We start from the raw sequence: 19,293 nt of genomic DNA, 5'->3' as shown, positions 1-19,293 counted from the left end.
TCTCCGATAAGTGTGAACCTAACGGCATACCAATTCCAGAGTAAGGCAACTTTTTGTGAACAGACTGGTCCCCTTCACTTGAAGTCATTGTGTGAGCATCATCCCCTGTTCGCCCCGCTCGAACGGCGGTATCATCCCCTTGTGACTTAAGTTACAGCAGCATGCCGCTCAGACAGCTTGGTAAGAGCAACTTGCTCACCAACACCCCCGTCCCCAACACCAAGAGAACGAGTACGTTTGACGGGGAGACTCTCCCCTTGTTGCCACACAGACCACCACCCTTCATGACCTTTAGGCAACTGCGCCAACTGTTGTCGAAACACCGCAGGAAATCCCCTTGGCGTGGCTTTGTTGAAGACGGAACTCTCACTTTTGCGTGGTCCGCACCAGACTCCTGCAAAAAACTAACATGGGATTGCCCCACACCCTCTTTCCAAACCCTTGTGGCAACATTTCTAACCTCCCCATCACGTATGTCTCCTTCTTCCAAATCATCATCGTCAATATCCCAATGCAAGACATCATCCTCAACAATAATTTCCACTTCCACCAGGAATCTCCCAATCTCCCACACCTCCATTGTAATACTCCCATTGGATACCATCACTGCGCACTGCGCCCTGTTCCGGAAAAGAGGAATCCGCTCCAGAAACCTCTTCCACCCTCCCCTCCCCAAAAAACCGCTGTTGGGGCAGCCCGCAACAGAGTCCCCAGTCCGCTCACGTGAAATGGCGGCATCGTCCCCTCCAAACTTATTATTCACATCAGCTTGCCGCACAAGCAGCGTTTGAAGCCATCGTAATACTCCCATTGGATACCATCACTGCGCACTGCGCCCTGTTCCTGAAAAGAGGAATCCGCTCCAGAAACCTCTTCCGCTCTCCCCTCCCCAAAAAACCGCCATTGGGTCAGCCCGCAACAGAGTCCCCTGTCCGCTCACATGAAATGGCGGCATCGTCCCCTCCAAACTTATTATTCACATCAGCTTGCCGCACAAGCAGCGTTTGAAGAGCAACTTGCTCCCCCACAACCTCATCCCCAATACCAATAGATCTAGTACGAAACTGGGAGACTCTCCCCTTGTTGCCAAACAGACCACCAGCCTTCCTTAACGTTCGACCCGCGACATTATCTGTTGAAACAACTCAGGGTCCCCAGGACGCGACTTGATTAACAATGAGACTGGAACTTTTGCATGGTCTGCACAGGACTACTGCAAAATACTGAGAGAAACAGATTGCCCCAACACACCCCTCTCATTTGTGACTGGAACAAGTGCAACATCCTCAATTCGTAACTCACCCCCCTCCAAGTTATCATTAGAGACATCCAAAATAAGGTCATCATCATGTCCAATTTAAACCCACAGCCCCTAAGCAACTTGCCATCACCAAGTCCACCAAGGGTAGAATGCCATTGGATAACTTCGCTGCGCACTGCGCCTCACATTCCAGAAGAGAAATCCGCTCCAGATCCCCTTCCAGTGCCCTCCACCCCAGACTGAAAAGCCTCCTGCTCAGCCCGTAACTGTGTCCTGTCAGCCGAGGACCGACGCACTGTAGCTGTATCCTTGCCGTTGTAGCCGCTCAAGCCAGAATGCACCGTACTGATATACCCACAAAAACCCCACCGCAGCAGTGGAAACAACCGTGCAAGAATCGCCACCTGGAGCAGGCTCCCGGACAAGGACACTGCAGCATGCATGGAGTCAGGCCCAACCACCTTGCTTCCCAAAGGAAAAGGAGAGTAGCTCGGTGGCAACACACCCCCATGCCCCACAAACAAGCCGACGGAGGAAACAAGTGAACCAAGGGCCCCAGGCTGAACCGGCTGGGAGAGGGGGGACAGCACATAAGCCCTGCCAATGAATTGGAGAGACGTAGCGAAAACCCAGCCAGCCCCACTACAGACCAGAGAAACAGGGGCACGAGGAGGGGCCATTGTACCCAGAACCATGCCGATGTGACGCTTAGAGTATATCCATTCGTATCCCCTCCCTATGTAGAGAGAGATAAGTCTAAGCACTAGGATATGAAGTAGCCCCCTGTACTCTACAATTCCTAAGTAACATGTAGAGGATACCCATGCGTATCCCATCCCATGTATACAGAGATAACTATAAGCACCAGCCTCCTCATTGTGCGACCCTACAGCCTGCACCCTCACAAGTTCCCTCTGTGCATCCCCCATGCAACTCATGCAAAAATTAAAGTTATATATGTATGTAGTTAGTCAGCCATTCACGTGTTTCCAGAAAGCGCAAACCCCACCCGAAGGCGCCAGAGCGCTCTCCAAAAAGAACGGACTGATACATGAGGAGAACATTACACGTGAACAGATTACAGAAGCAGACGTTAAGTAACATGAGGGAAAAGCGACAATTGTGCGAAAACAAAATACATGGGTAGCAAAAGCGCCAGGAGGAAAAAGTTACAAATGTGCAGGTTACAAAGGAAAACAAAGAACAAGTAGAGGTATAATGCTGCAATATAAGCTAGACAACCAGGCAAAAGCATAAACGTAACGTAGGCAATGGGGGCACCTCTGCACGTATCAAAGGCAAACAAAATTTGAGAGGAAGCATACTGTGTGTTACAAGGGGAAAAAAGATGTGTTCAAGGTACAAAAAGGTTCCCAACATGAGTACAAAGAGAATACAGCAGTTGCAATCTGGCTTCCATGCAAAGCGCTCAGACACCCCCGGGAAAAAACCTGCGCCACACAAAACCGCATCAATAAAACAGAGAGAAGGAAATAAAGGAACAGCCGAGTGAGGGCTGCTCCCCCAAACACACACCGCTTCCCTGAACAGGTGTGGGTGATTCCCGGAGGGCACAGTGCAGCTCGTTACTTTTATTCCAGGAAGACACAGGGGCGAGGGGTGGGTACATGCCTGGCCCGGGGCCCATCAGACCCAGGGGAGGGTCCCAACTAAACAAACCTTACACATAAGCCCCCGCTTCCCCGGAAACGGGGACTACGGCCAGGCAGAGTTCACACTTTAGTGCCACAGAAAAGTGAATAAAGTGGGACGACTTACTAAGGACTGTTTTCAATGCACCCTGTGGTGTCCTGGGCAGGCGTGGCAACCCGCTGCCTCCCCCCTGCCCGGCAGAAGGCACTTCTACTAGCAGACGGGAACATAAAATAAAAAGACCAAAGGGGAAGGGTGCCACACCACAGGAAAGGAGTGCTCCTTTCCATATGTCTATGACTGATTGACGAACACGGGGACGTTAAAGCAGGAAAAGCACAGCCTGCATCGCCCATCCCCACGTCGGTGTGTGCGTGAGTACCTTTAAAACCCAGCTGTCAGTCTGTTTGAATGTGACACTCCGCGCTGCAAGCCCCTGAGTGCAAAGGGGGAAAACATGGACTGAAAACCTACTCGGTCATGGACAAAGGAAACGGGATTGAGGAGTAAAGGTCGGACATATCAAACACTATGAGCAAATCCCAGTTCTGTGCTATGGATTGGATGCCGGAATGAGTTAATTGCAAAGTGAAGGTAAAACACCAAACTATTACTTAATTTTTGGAGTGCGGAAGTGTGAATCCACCGGTTGCTCCCACAAGCACTAATCCCCTTTGAGTACGCCCCCAGCACCAGCCCCCATTAACTCACGGTACCCTTCGCTGCTGAGTACAATGAAAAGAGCACTCTCCTGAGACGACAAACTGACCTGGCACTGGGACTCGGCAGACGCTCCAGCCGCAGTCCGGAAAGGGCGCCCACGCCCGACCCCCGCCGCACCAGAAAGTCCAGGGAAGAGAAGGGCCACGCGTCTCGCTCCACGGAGGACCAGAATGGCCCCCCGTACCACCGCAGACTCCTCCACTGCACCACACAAAAACGAACCTTGACAAAAACTAACCTCGCCGCCCGCCTCCCTAGTGCGCAATGCTCCCTTGCCCTGCGCTGGCCCTAATTCCCCCACCTGGCCCTCACTAATCACACCCCACCTGCCGTGGCCATCGACTTGCGCGAACATACCCGGGGAGAGACCGGCTCGCGCACGGCTCTCCCCGAGTCCCCCCTAGATATGCCCCTCCTAGGAATCAGACGTGCCCATTCACTCCAGCTGCCAGAACGGGAGGGCTTTAAGTGGGCCGGGTCTGAGCACCGGCAGTCTTTTTAAAGGGGCCTTGAAACGGGTCTCTATCAGGCTCTGTTTTGTGCCTTGGCACAGGCGGTCCGGACTGCAGTGACAGTAGGCACATTGATGTGCGCCTGCTCACACCGCTCTTCTCACTAGTGGAGAGGTTACAACATGACATTATGCCAGATGAGCGTTGTAGGGGGAAGGGAAATCCTTTAAAGACTCATTTTCTCTCTGCATTTCCATTCCCTTTTGAAACTCAGGAGCAGAAACATTGTTGTGGTGTCACCAGAGCTTTCAGTGGAAGCGTTTTCAATATTATGTACAACAAGCCATAGTTGCTGCTTAATTTATCTTATGCAACTAACAACCATTGACAGAGCCAATAGTTCTGCCTTGTTGTAGGCATGATGTTACTTGTTGTATCATATATCTGGATGCAATGACAGAAACAGTAAAATACAAGTCCGGCGGCACACTATGCTAAACACAGATTTTCAGAGTATGTATTTTTAAGCCACACTCGTAATACATTGGCCACACCCATTTGAGAGACCCCTCGGTTTTTTCATCCCACTCAAAGCCCTGTCCCCGTGGTCTTTCGTGAGCTCCTCCGCCGTTCAAGGTTCGAAACGCTCCTGGCTCCTCAAGGCTCGCGTGCATTTACGTCTTCCGCATGCCTGGCAGCTGGCAAGGAGCGCGCGCCCCGCCCCCCGAGGCGCCTGCCAGTACTACAGCCCGGGAGCCCCCACCCCCGCCTCCTTTGGGCGTCTCCTGGTTTCTCTGCTGGGGAGGAGGGAGGGATGTGTGTGTACGGGGATCAGTAGTAACCGACACATTGACAGCCGGGCTGAGCCCGCAGCACTTTGGACCCCGCCCCCGAGAAGAGAGAGGCGAGCCCGAGGAAGTCTTACCCCGGCCGCCCCAGCCCAGCCCCTGCACGCGCTTCTCGCTGCTTCCTCCCTAGCCCCAGTCCTCGGTAACCCAGAGCCCCCCGTTTAATAAAATACACTGCCTCTCTGTTAGCTTACCGAGGTCCATATTAAGTATACACTCTATACCTTGCTGCCTGTGCCGCTCGCCCCCTCCCTGCGGTCGGTGCCAGTCTCCGCTGCTGCCCTCACAGTCAGTTTGTCTGTCCGTCCGTCCGTCGCAGCGATGCTGCAGCTCGCGCGGAGCCTGCTGCTGTCCCGGGCCGCCTGTGAGGGGGATCCCAAGGCCAGGTACGCCGAGCTCTTCAAGAAGCTGGACCTCAACCAGGATGGGAAGGTGGACATCGCCGAGCTGCAGGCCGGGCTCCGGGCCATGGGCACGGCCGTGGAGGCGGATACCGAGCAGGTATGAGCTCCGAGAGGCAGCCTGCTGAGGCACAGGCCCATCAGAACATAGCTTTCAAGCAACCTGGGTGTTTTCTGGCCTCCAAAACTAGTCCTAATTTTTTCCTCCCCAGGCTCAACCCTTTGCACACTGGGACTTGTAGTTTCACCTCCGCACTAAAGGCTTTGGCTTGCTTACCCGTCACAGCATGTAAAGTGCTCTTAGCGAGGCCAGGCCTTGCACTGCCTTACTCCGTGGTTATGGAAGAAAATCCTAACTAAACAAGTTGCATGTAAAACTTGTTACTTTTCGTGTAAAGGCTGAAGGATCAGATGGCGGCCGGAAGTGTGGGTTGGATGCAGTGCTTATCTGCGCTCAGATTACACTGACGGACTGTAGTCAGAATCTGTTGGGCACAATCAAGCCTGGAACACCAGTGAATTGAAGGCAAAGTCGTTGTTCAATCACTTGACTTGCCTCACCCAATGTTTGCTTGCAGATCTGGCTCTCCACCTAATTCTTGTCAGGCCGGTTCTCACGTTAATTCGGAGGCCCTTATTTGCCCTTAGCCGCTGAATCACAATGAACAGTTTCAAAGAGCAGTTGCTCCAGTTTTACTAGATATATTTCACAGGATATATTTTAGTATTTTATTGCGACCAAAAATGTAAGAAGTTTAAGTAACACATGGAAACAAGCAGTGGTAAATGCATTAAGTTTTGCCTATGGGATCAATAATAAAAGGTCTGCATAACAAAAGAAGTGACCTACATTATTTTGCCCGAGTGCAACATTTTATACAATACAGAGCAGAACAAGTTCAGAACAAAATCTGTTTACTTTATGATAGAATATACTATTCAGAAAAATTGTGCAAAATGGATGTTTGAACAATACATTAAAATGTTGAAAAAGTAAGCAAAATTCTGGGCAGAGTGCTGAAAGTATAAATCCAAGGTCGCCGGAATGGAGTGCAGGACAGGAAGTAGGACAGAGAGCATTGAAGAGTCGAGTTGGTGTCTGTGAAAATAAAAATGCCCATATCCTCTTATAAACTGGAACAGGGAAAGACAGCAAGGAAACGCATGCACTCCCATTAAGTGCCCAAAAGAAATTTAAAAACCATAGTCTCTGAAGTATGCTACAAAAGGAAGCAACTCGTCCAGTTAGCACAAAGTGAAACCAAAATGTATTTGGGTAGGCCAAACATAAGATTAGGGGGAAAAAACTATCAAAGCAAGAGCAGACAAATGACATAGATAACAATGCCATTCAATTAGGAGCAAGGGGCTGACTAAAAGCCAGCTCGGAATGCGTGTTCAGTATTGAAAACCATAGGTCTTGCCAATAGATTGCTGAAGCTGTCTGTAGCGGAGATCTAAAAAACAAACCCCAAACTTTGACAATGAGCGTACATGACTGACAACCTGTCACCCACTGAATAATGTAGAGAGAAATGCAGGTTTTGGCTGCTGCTGATTGGCTCCAGCCCCATCCACTGAAGCACAAATATTAAATGTCTAAATTATATCCAGTTTTACACTTCTAATATCAGTACCATTACTCCCCTGCATGCGCTCCACACATTTTTCGAAATAATTTTTCTGTATACCTTCAGCATTGCTTAGATGTTACTATTATTCCATATGGTGATTTTTCGCAATGCTTCTCTTTTAATTATAGGATGCCTGTCTAAAATACACAGCGTTATCCAGACCAAGCTTGAGAAAAAAACATGAGCATTATATTTCACAAGACACGTATCAAAAATGGTGTACATTGCTTTATGCTCCCTTTTATAGCATGGAAGTCCACTTTAACATATCTCTGGAGTACGACAGCTTCTTAGTCTAAAGCAAATATGTACGACTCTGGCGCACATTGTAGAGGGATAGTTGAGCTTTATTGTAATTAAGCAGCCATTCTCACAGAGAAAAAAAATATATATATATATATCCTACTGGCGGTCGCCTCTAGGTAGTTATAGTTAGGACCTATTTTCCATAGGAAATCCGCAACATTCTATTCCCAATAACTTTGGCGTCGGTTGACAAATCTGCACGAAATTTTAAAAACTCGTGGGGCGCTCAGGACCGCTCCTATCCTGAACGTCTCGGGGTGATTCGTCAAGCGGGGGCCGAGAAAAAAGGGGTCCCAAAATGTTTTTTCCCCATAGGAACCTTTAGTCGCAGCTCCAGCCCGAACTGCTGAATGGAATTACACCAATTTTGGCAAAAAGGTAGCCCTTGGTTCAGAGTTGTGCCTTTTTCGTTAAATGGTATAAATCCGTTCAATAGTTCAAGAGAAAATCAAAAGTAAAATCATATATATATCTGTGGCCGCGGAGGATCCACGCACCCTCCGCGTACCCTCCTGAGCACGAGCTTCATGCTAATTGGCTGTCAACACTCCAAATCAGGAAGTGTTGGCAGCCATCTTGTGCCTCGCTAGAACCGAGGCACAAGAAAGCAGTGAAAAAAATGCGCTCAACGCAAAAAGGGGGCTGGGTAGAAACACCCTGACCCCTAGGTCTTCTTAGGGGGTTCCGCAAGGATGCTCTGTGGCACTAACTGGAGATGCTTGGTTGGCTAGTAGGACCCAAGGGACACTCAGGATTCAAGGGGACTTTATCCCCTAAATTAAAACAGCCGCAGGCGTGTTTGCACTCATGTCACCTCAGGCCCCCCCCCTCCCTTCACCAGTGTGCAAACTCACCCTGTGCGCGTTTTAAGAGGTAGTTTTAATTCCCCTGCCCTATTATGTACTAGGGCCTTACAGAGGAGGCCATGGTAATCGAAGGGATACCCCAATTCATAGTGTTCTCTAGTGTATGTAGGTGTTTTCACTGCATTCTAAGTGTCTTTTAGCATAGCAATGGCTCTAGAACTGGTTAGTCAGTTTCGACCAGTACCCATCTGAAAAAGTTGCGGGTACAGGATGCTTTTGCATCAAGGCCTCTTTCTGCTCCTCTGTTTGTTCTTTCTGCACATCTTCCTTCTTCCTGCACTTTTCTTCTTCTTTGAGGACTTCTGTTGCTTCTTTCTGCTTTTCTTTTTTACTTTCTGTGCGTTTTCTTTTTTTTTCATATGTCCTACCTCTGTAGGCATAGTTAGAAACTAGTATTTAAAAAACCTTTGAAATTCACTTAAAAAAACCAAAGGTTTCAGTCACATTATAGTCAGAAATTAGCATTTAAAAAACCTTTGAAATTCACTGAAAAAAACATAGGTTTCAGGCACGTTATAGTTAGAATTAGCATTTAAAACACCTTAGAAATTCACTGAAAAAAACATAGGTTTCAGGGACGTTCTAGTTAGTTGGACATTTCACTCGTACAAAACCAGTGAAATTCCCACGTTCTAATTAGTTCAGCTAACTATAACACGCACGCCCGCAATGCGCTGCTGATGACGTCACATATTACATCACTCATGACATGGTCAGTGACATTACTCATGACCTCACTGATGACATCTCAAATAACATCACTGATGACATCATCCTTGTGATAGTGGCAGACCTCCTCTCAACCTAATATAACCTTTGATACACACACTCAAAAATAGAAACTAAACTTTTCAAAACAATGGACATACGAATACCACTTACAACACACCTATTCAGTAATTCCAAAATCTACACACACATCCACTCATTCACCAACCGTCCTATATAGTCACTCATACATGTACTAACTCATCATATGTACTCCTACACTTATACATCCTGTTACACACTGACACTCATCCATAGTTACTCACACACATAGTTACACATGCAAAGTATCAAACATCCATTTACTTGCATATACAGTTATAAACACACCACCACACTTACTTCTACAGAAATGTACACATACTTACTCTCTTAAGCAATCACTTATAGAAACACATACTAACTTATACAGGGACTCTTCCAATCTCTCACTCTCACAGATACTGACTTATATACACCAATACTCACACATACTAGTTTAAAACATATGTAGTTACTCAAAGACACTTTTGAGACAGTCATTCACTCACTAACACACACATACACACACGCATACACCCATACAGTCCTGCATACATGCTGTCTTCAACTCATACAAACAGTGAGTCACTCATTCATGCATCTATGCACCAAGTAATACCCACCACCGAACTATACAGACACTCGTAGTGATACTCAAAAAACCAGCTAATAACCTATATAGACACTCATGTAGCTACTCACCAACCCATGCAGCTACGTATACACAAAGTGAGAGACTAGTACAGATATTTACATATTAAACATTATTCACTAACCCATGTATTCACTAAGATACACTTAATCAGTCCGTTATACAATCAATTTCACAAAATAAATCATCCATTTAGACACTTATATACCCATTTATTCTTCCATAGACCTTGAGATATAGATATATAAAACATATATACCCATTTATTCTTCCATCGACCTTGAGATATAGATATATAAAACATATTTAACTCCAAGCAGGACTTTCAAACGTGCGTTTTATCAAGGACCCAGTCACAGGGGATAATATCTTGGCGCTGCTGTTGACTTGAAATGGCAGTGGCAGTTCCAGCCTGGTGAGAGACAGAATGCACCACATCTTCCAAACCCCTGCAGTAGAAGAGAATCATGTCATCTTTGATATTTACAAGCACATTTGTAGGCATGGCATGCAGCCTTATGGCACATCCCATGAGTATCTCATGTGGTGACAGTCCTGTTCTTCTGTCTGGGGTGCCTCGGAGAGTCATCTATACTAACAGCTAAGCATCTGGCCATTTGAGATAAGTAGATGCTCATACTTAAAACAAAAGGAGATTTCAGGTTCTGTTAAGCTGCTCAACTATTTCTGAAGATTCTGGTCGTTGGCTACAATGCAATTTTTGTTCCACTTCTAGTACCACACAGAGCATTCTAAGGATCTCATTATTAAAATGAATCCCTTGGTTTGACTCCAGAGAAACCAGGAATCTGAACCTGGGTAGGGGTTCTCACAACAGCAGTTTGGCCACAGTCAGACTGTCATTTCTCTCTGTTGGGTAAGTTTCTACCCATCAGGAGAAAATGCATACTACGATGAGGCTACAGCTCAGTCCATTACTAACAGATCTTCCTATATGACTCAATGTTACAGGAGTTCTCCTCCCTATATTAATTTGCTGATAGGTCACACATCTGCGCCACAAATACTCAGCTAAAGCTCTAAATCTGGGAGAGAACCAGTTATGCCAAAATAATATTAACATGGAATCCCTTCTGATGGGTGCAGGGCCATTAAAATGTCTGTTAATTGGAAATAACAGGCTATCAGGCAGCTGAAATCCACATTTTATTTGATTTGTTTTTTAACACATCCTGCTCTGATCCACCCCTGCTGCTCATCCTCTGACACCTATTCTTACAATCTCTTGATTTCGTACCGAATATCAGTTAATGGAAACAGCTTTGAAAAGGTGGTACCATAATCAGATTTAATTGCATATTCTCCCTGTTAAATATGAATGCCACTGTTGCACAATAGCGACCAGCTTCATCGGCATATCTGTTTCCAATAGTCACCTAATCATTTCTGCTCCTGTGGGCTAAGCATTTAACAGCTGCAATTTCTTGTGGCAATTTTAATGCTTCCTACAGTCTCATCACATATTCTCCATTTTGGATAGGAGATCTGGACGATACCATGAATCCAGTTTGTGACCATTTCTGTCCAAAATCATGTACCACACTAAAGCCATACTGACTATCAGTAAAATAGTGTCACCCGCAGCTGCTCTGAAAGATAGCATACTATTTTTAAGGGAGACCAATTCTGACACTTGAGCAGAGGTAACACCTCAAAACCTGGAGGCTTCTACTACTTACTGAATTGTACAGACAGTTTAAGATGCTCTCACATTCCCAATATTATATTTTGTATATTTTAGGAATGAGCTGTCAACAAAAAAAACAGTTGACTCATCGGGGAGTTCATTCAGTCAGTTTTGGCTCAGTGCATAAATCCGTAACATCTTGACCGTCATGTTCAACCTCTTCCCCGTCAGTCTCATTTTCAGGCAATGGTAATAATGTAGCTATATTAAGAGTTTGACATCTCTTAAGGGTAACATTTTCAGCAGCAAGAATCAATTGTTCATGTTTTATAAGTCTGCTGTTTGTTGGGTACTGTGTTTTTGTTTGAGTGAGCAAAACCTACACAGTGAGGGACCATCCCTGTAAAAGGATGTCCAATGGCTATACTCTTGCTTCTCTCAATACTGACACCAACCACCGCTATAAGGCTGCCTGGCAGTCCTGTGGCAACATGGATAAGGGTAGTTGAAAAGGTGCCCTGGGTCCTCCAGAGTCTCCATGTAATTGAGTAAGCAATGAGAGAGCACAGCCCGCTCTCTCGCTGCAAAACAAAGTTATTAGTCATTCCTAGTGGCAGAGATTGACAGAGACAATTCTTCAAATAACTGCACTCAGGAAATCAGGAATTTTAGTGAAGCTTGTTTTTATTCAAGCATAAAGTGAAACTCCACCACCCACCAACGTTTCGAACAAGAGATGTTCTTTCTCACGGTCTCTTGTTCGAAACGTTGGTGGGTGGTGGAGTTTCACTTTATGCTAGAATAAAAACAAGCTTCACTAAAGTTCCTGATTTCCAGAGTGCGGTCATTTGAAGAATTGTTTTTGAATTTAATACGAGGCTTAGTCTGGCTTCGAGACCGGCACCCGCTGCAAAGAGCGCACCAGCTTTAGACTGTTTGTTTTGGAGTGATATATATATCTCGACTCCTCCAAGAAAGAGCAGAGGCCACATTAGGGGAAATATATATATATATATATATATATATATATATATATATATATATATATATATATATATATATATATATATATATATATATATATTTATATTTTAATTCTTTTTTTATTAATTTGTTGCACACCAGAAAGCAAAACAAGAACAAAATTAACCTTACAGTCTTCACGATTAGTAGGGTGCTCAACAGAATAGCGAGTAAATTCAGGGAGAAGGCAATTCATATGAGAGATACAGCATCACCATAAATGTGAAACACATTGTGGCATAGGCCCAGTGTCTACACTTGCCTCTATCGTCCCAGTTTTATAAGCCAAGATAAATGTCGGCTATCTCATACCTTCACCCACTTCTGTGGGCAACCTCTTTTCTGACTGGTTGAGTGCGGTACGGGGTATGTAAACGCATCCTTGTGTTTGGGCACACCGTTGGGTTTGTCATAAATACGACAGACTCCTTTGGGTTTCAAGAATAAATTGCTTTTAATTTTTGTTCAAGTTTCTCAAAGTTTATTTGATTGCATTTTATAACTTCATCTTATCCATATTAATGCATATGGTGAAATAATTCAACGCTGTTAGGCTTCACATAAAGCAAATGCTCCAATGCATTTCGGGCAGGACAAGCCCTTTTTCAAGGAGCGCTGAAAATGTAATGGTAAACACTTTTAAAACATGGAACTAACCCAAAGTAAAACATACATGTATGCTTAAATGTTATAACAATGTTCATTAATCTGACAATCCATGAATACACATGCTTAATTGGTGATCTTATTGCGGGTGGAAGAGTGTGCCTTGTGCACCGTGGGGGTAGTGATAAAAGCGGCGAGGAAGGTGAAGTGGAGGGGGGGAAGTGCAAACGAATATCAGAGAACACTTACGTGCGAGTAGTAGGTGTGATTGGTGAAAACCTATGAAAGACGTGGGAAAAGAAGGTTATCGCTATTTGTTTCAAACCGAGTGGTGAAACAGTAAGCTAATACTCGTCGGGGCCCCGACTTACTTGTAGTTTGAAGGGCATCGTGGATAGGTTTGCGGCTGCGAAGTGGCAGGGATCCCAAGCGGAGTTTCCGCGGAGTTCGGGAGGGAGTCTCCACTAGCGGAGTTAAATGGAGTCATGCGGTGAATCACGTGGTGGGGGATAAACATGGTGAAGGGACTAGGAGAGGAGGGGGCTCAGTGGTGGCCATGTTGGAATGGGGTAGTGCTACAGGAAAGTAAATCAAAGTGTTCAAGGTGCTGGTATTAAAGGTTGACAGAAAGCATACACAAATACAAATTTCTGCGCTGTTGATGGTAACACTCAAGTAAAAGATCCCTGCCGCTACCTACTACTCGCACGTAAGTGTTCTCTGATATTCGTTTGCACCCCCCCCCCCCTCCACTTCACCTTCCTCGCCGCTTTTATCACTACCCCCACGGTGCACAAGGCACACTCTTCCACCCGCAATAAGATCATCATTTAAGAATGTGTATTCATGGATTGTCAGATTAATGAACATTGTTATAACATTTAAGCATACATGTATGATTTACTTAGGGTTAGTTCCATGTTTTAAAAGTGTTTACCATTACATTTTCAGCGCTCCTTGAAAAAGGGCTTGTCCTGCCCGAAATGCATTGGAACATTTGCTTTATGTGAAGCCTAACAGCGTTGAATTATTTCACCATATGCATTAATATGGATAAGATGAAGTTATAAAATGCAATCAAATGAACTTTGAGAAACTTGAACAAAAATTAAAAGCAATTTATTCTTGAAACCCAAAGGAGTCTGTCGTATTTATGACGAACCCAACAGTGTGCCCAAACACAAGGATGCGTTTACATACCCCGTAACGCACTCAACCAGCCACAAATCTCCGGCGTATTGGGACGGTTACGCCACTTGTTGGAGCACCCTAAAAATCCCACTAAAATTCATCTTTAAATTCAAATAACCACACAACAACTTTTCGAGTAACCACTCGCGCTGTGCGCCTTGCCCCCGTATCTACAGTCTTTATTCAACTTCTTCTCTGAAACACCTCTGAAAAACTAAATAGTCTTTTATTGTTAAAAAATCCTTTTACAAATAGGGGCATACGCACCTGCAGATCTGCTATATTAAAGTGTCTTGATCCATATGACCCGCAACTTAACTGTAGATTGATAAAGTTTTTACTCTTATATGAAAAATTAATTTGAACTAGTATTTTAAATGGTGTTTTACTAATGAGATGAAACTTTTGATACATGGTTCAATTATTGTTTTATCCAATTGGAACTGGTTTCTACAGTGGACAACCAGCAAGTCTAATAGGTATATACACTGGTGCTAACACTATCTTGATATGAGGTCATCAAAAGCTGTAAATATTATTAATGGTATTAATATGTACAGTATATGTTCCTCTGCAGACTATTTAATTTTATTGGAATTGTTATGGTTTTAATTAACTTAAACAATAAAGATACACTTGACATTTGTTACTTTGAAACACCATCTTTTTGCCTGTTGGAACCAATCCATGTCTGTTTCCAAGTCAGTGTCCCTAGGGGGTGTAGCGACACCCCATGCACGTGCCACGTTTCGTTTGGCCACTCCTTCTGCCACTATCTGCCACAATTTCAGGTACTTAGGCCATGCCTGCTGACCCTCCCACTTCGCCTGCAGCTGGACGTCCGAGTTTTGCACTCTTGCCATTATATACGTTATTCCCTCCCAATAGGGCTGAATGATCTGGCAGGCCCAGAGTGTAAGAAAGAAGGATAACTCCTGACCATAGCCCCTCAAGTAGAGCTTATAATTAGCCCTTTCACATTTTGTGCAGGAGTGTCCGAGAGTAGTACAACCTGTGGAGGATGCTCAGATGAATCAACCAAACCCTGTCTCTAGTCGCGACCACTCTAGTGTCCTGCAACTCCTTCTCCCAGTTGTCATCCTGCCGTGCACCATGATCTACCTTCCAGTTGTCCCTCAATGACCGTAAAATGTCTAGGAACGCTTTTAAGCAGTCGTTCCATGGAAGCGGACCTGGCGCATCTTTGTGTGTCAGCCTCAGTAAAGGCTTGACCAATAGGGAAAAGTTGGGTATCCCCTGTTTACAGTAGCCCACCATTCCCAGAAACAGTCTCACTTCGGTCTGCAAATTAGGTGGATTCATTTTCAATATCGCTGTCATTCTCTCTTATTACACCTTTCTTCTTCTTTTCTCAATAATATGTCCTAAGTACAGGTCTTCGTTTTGGCATTATTGCGACTTACTTAGGGACACTTTATGTCCTTTTTCAGCCAAACCATACAGCAAAGTAATCGTACCCTGGTTGTATTCTTCTTGTGCACTTGACGCCAAAAGTAGGTCGTCAGTGTTCTGTACAAGAGCTTTGTTGCAAACGGAGTTGCAACTCATTTGTAAAGACTCAAGATTATTTTGCAAGAAGAGCACAGGGCTTTCTGTTTACCCTTCTGGGACTCGCCACCGTGCCAAAACTCTGTTTTGAAATATGAACAAGAACAGAAACTGTCTGTCCTCATGTTATGGGATAGAAAAGAAAGCCTGACAGAGGTCTATAACCGTGAAGCACTCTGGATCAAAGGGAATCCATCTTATTATTGTAGCTAGATTTGGTGTACCACAGGACAGCATGAAATGACTGTTATTAATTTTTTGTAAGTCTGGAATAGTTCTGCTCTTGCCGTTAATCCGTAAGGCCATAATCAGCGAATTGCAAAGACATCGACTACTTTCTCAAAATTACTTGTATTTACATTGATTCAATTACCGGAGCGATTCCAACAATTGTCTCAGGTGTTAGATTGCACGGTGGCGTTCTCAGGAATTGTGCATTTGGTTTCATCATTAATCGAAAAGGGTTATAAGCCTTTTATGCGTTCAATGTCCTTCCTTGAAAAATCTCATACTGCGGGTTTTACAGTGTCTCTTAAATTGGGCGGTAAATCCTCTACCATTCTTACAGGGAACAATCTAACAGCTGTTCCTCGTCTGGCCATTTTAAATTCAATATCTTCATAGTGCATTTGAAACTCGACAGCCTTTGGTGTACAGTAAATTATGCAATTTAATTTGCACAAAAGATCCTTTCCTAACAGATTTACACAGCTTGAGTCACCTACCACAAACTGGTGATCTTCTTCAAATGAGCCTATTTTTACGAGAAGCTTCTTTGAAGCCGGATTAGTTATTTGCTTATTTGTGACACCTGCAACTTGGATCCTCTTTCCAGAGAGAGGTAGTTCAAGGATTTCTGCTGTTCTAACAGTGGAACAAGTATCACCGGTGTCAGTCAGAAATGACATTTAATGGCCATTTACCTCGCCTTCTACAAATGGTCCGCTCTGGTCTACTTCCATGACTGTGCCAAGTATGCAATCTTCCACCCTCCTCAGGCGCAGTCATTGGGAATTCATAGTCAAGGCTCTTGTTCTCAAAAATAGTGAACTGCTGAAAATTATTCTGATTATTGAAAGGATTTGGGTGAATTGTTGAAAAGGATTCCGATTATGAGAAGGATTTGGGTTTGCCCTTGGTGCTTGATTCATATTAAATCTGGGGTTACCCATGTTCTGTGGGGCCATTGGAGCTTGTGGACTTGCATCATAGAGACTTGTGCAAAAAGAACAATTGATGGACAGAATGCAGAACAATGTCATACATTCACGCCAGGATAGCGATCTGGGCCTGAATCCATCATTTTGTTTGCTCTCCATGCCATTCCAGTTTAAACCCAGCCATAAGCAAATCAGTCTTGACCCTGTGCCCAATAGGAACAGCCCACCCGAACTGCCAGGCCAGGTCCTCCCTGGACTGGAAACAGGCATTCTCGGACCAGGTTCGGGGTTTCACCCCTCATTGTCCAGGACAGCTTGACTCCAGTGGTATGGAGACCGATGTCTGGGCATACCCGTCCCACTCGGGTGACAAATGCAAAAAGAACGATTGATGGACAGAATGCAGAACAATGTCCTACATTAACCCTTGTACAGAGATCCGGGCCTATATCCATTGTTTTTTTGCTCCCCGTGCCATTCCAGTTTGAACTCCGCCATATGCAAATCAGTCTTGACCCTGCACCCAATGGTAACAGCCCAGCCCAAATTGCCAGGCCAGGTCCTCCCTGGTTTGGAAACAAGCATCATAGGACTGGTTTCGGGGTAGCACCTCTCATCAGCCAGGCTAGCTTGAATCCAGTGGCTATTTGTGCATGCTGATATTTGTATGCAGCCCTAAAACGAACTGTGACACAAAGCTTCCCATATCTCCCTTTTTGGGATTTTCTTGTCCACCTCATCATGCTTTGTCGTCAGTATTGGTGAAGGTGCACGGGTAAGTGCATCTCTTGGGGGCTCTATTTGAGGGAACTGCACAGCTATCTTACACTCAGCCCATAGATCATTTTGTACCACAATGTCGAAAAAGATATTGAAATCTGTCCACAGAACCTTCGAAATTTTCACAAACCTGTCAATCTGTGTATACCATTGGGCAGGATTCTCTTTCAATTTAGGAATGTTGTTTGTGAATGTCACAAGATCACCTCGACTCCATGGCTAATGATCATACCCTCCACCTGGTATCTCCCTCATAGGCTATGTTAAAGCCTCATCTGGGGGTAATGGAAGTGGTTTACAGTTTACCTCTGTAGTATCTCTCTGCTTCTTTTTTCTGTACCTGCCTCTTCACCCATTTGCTCTCTAATCTGTCAAAATAGTTCGACTTCCAAAAGCATTTAACCAGTTCGGCAATGTGCAACTTAATTCCTGAAGATCACATAATAACAATTATGTCGTCTTCTAACTGTGCCCTGAAACTTTTCTTTAAAGGAATACTCTTGGATACATCTACTTAGTATTTCTTTGCTAATTCTGTCAGTTTATCTTTATCATTTGTAGCAGCCACATACCTTGCAATTACCTTACTCTTGTATATCCGCTCACTCTCCTGGTATTGGTTCAAATGTGAAATATCCAAACATCCACATGTAATTTTCTTTCCGTTTCATCTTCAATTTTGGTACATCTAGGGGTCTCGCCCTTTCATGAACTCTTGGATGGTCCCTCTGTATCCCCTGTTTGCCTATTCTCAGGAGTTTCCTCAAACTAAGGGGGCAGAATATCACTATCGACAGAATATCACTATCCACCGTCCAATTGGAGTTGTAAAAGCAATCATTCTCCCCTCTCTTAAGATCTGCACATTCTGTGGTGGGTTCCAGGCAACAATTTGTGAAATGTGCAATGTTGGGATAAACAATGTCACAGCCATCCCACAAATGGCTCCTTTAATATCAGTATTTTGGATCAATGTTTATTGGTGCAGATACAACAGGAATTGCTAAAGTCTGAACTACATTCAGGTCAAGAGGGGCTGTACCACTAGATGCTGAAACGTAATCTGGACCTGATGATGGAGCAACATAAGGACAACCGAACACCTGAAAGGTCATCCCCAAAATCACTATCGGTATCAGTTTTTCTTGCATTCTCCTCATTTTCATTTCCCTGCTTCCAACTCCTTTTAGGCTTTTCTGTTGTAAATAGAGGGTACATTTGAGCTCCCTCAACCACACATTTCTTCCATCTCTGCTGTTCTTCATCCCAACTAGTATCAGTGTAATTACACACTGATCTTTTTTGCTCTATTTTAATACCTTTCACAAGCATTCAATGCTTCATACTGTGAAGGTCTAGGAGGTGATTTCATCTCATATAATGTTTCCCTTAAATTCTCAATATCCTTTAAATCAAATGTGCCACATTGTGGAAATCTTAATGTGCCCTCCCTTATCAGTGATCTTGTGCCATTGACAAAGCCACAGACATGTTGGAGCCCTACATTTGTCGCCATATAATGACCTGGAGTACCTTCCGGTGGAGCTTCTTCGCCCTCACGGACAGGTACTTGCGCATCACCTTTCATCAAATCTCTTAAGTGTTTGAAAGATTTCATGATTACACTGATTCAACATTAAATGAGCAATGCTAATTCAATTATTTTCAAATCACGGTCTAGTTTTGGCACTCTGCAATGTTTACGACCAATCTTTAAGTTCTTCGATGCGG

The 19,293-nt window shown here is 44.6% G+C and overlaps 1 protein-coding gene across 1 annotated transcript in view; it reads left to right on the top strand.

The window, feature by feature from the left end:
* Positions 1–4,865: 4,865 nt before the first annotated feature.
* SLC25A24 (solute carrier family 25 member 24) overlaps positions 4,866–19,293 on the top strand; it is a 306,063-nt gene continuing 291,635 nt past the window's right edge. The window contains exon 1 of the mRNA XM_086953894.1: positions 4,866–5,438. Coding sequence (XP_086810020.1) covers positions 5,259–5,438 — 180 coding nt within the window. The 5' untranslated portion in view covers positions 4,866–5,258. The remainder of the gene's footprint in view (positions 5,439–19,293) is intronic.

This window comes from Lissotriton vulgaris, chromosome 1_1 (assembly GCF_964263255.1).
Source record: "Lissotriton vulgaris chromosome 1_1, aLisVul1.2, whole genome shotgun sequence".
NCBI classification, from domain to species: Eukaryota; Metazoa; Chordata; class Amphibia; order Caudata; family Salamandridae; genus Lissotriton; species Lissotriton vulgaris.
Note: the sequence above shows the minus strand (reverse complement) of the source record. Positions and strands in the feature narration are given on the sequence as shown.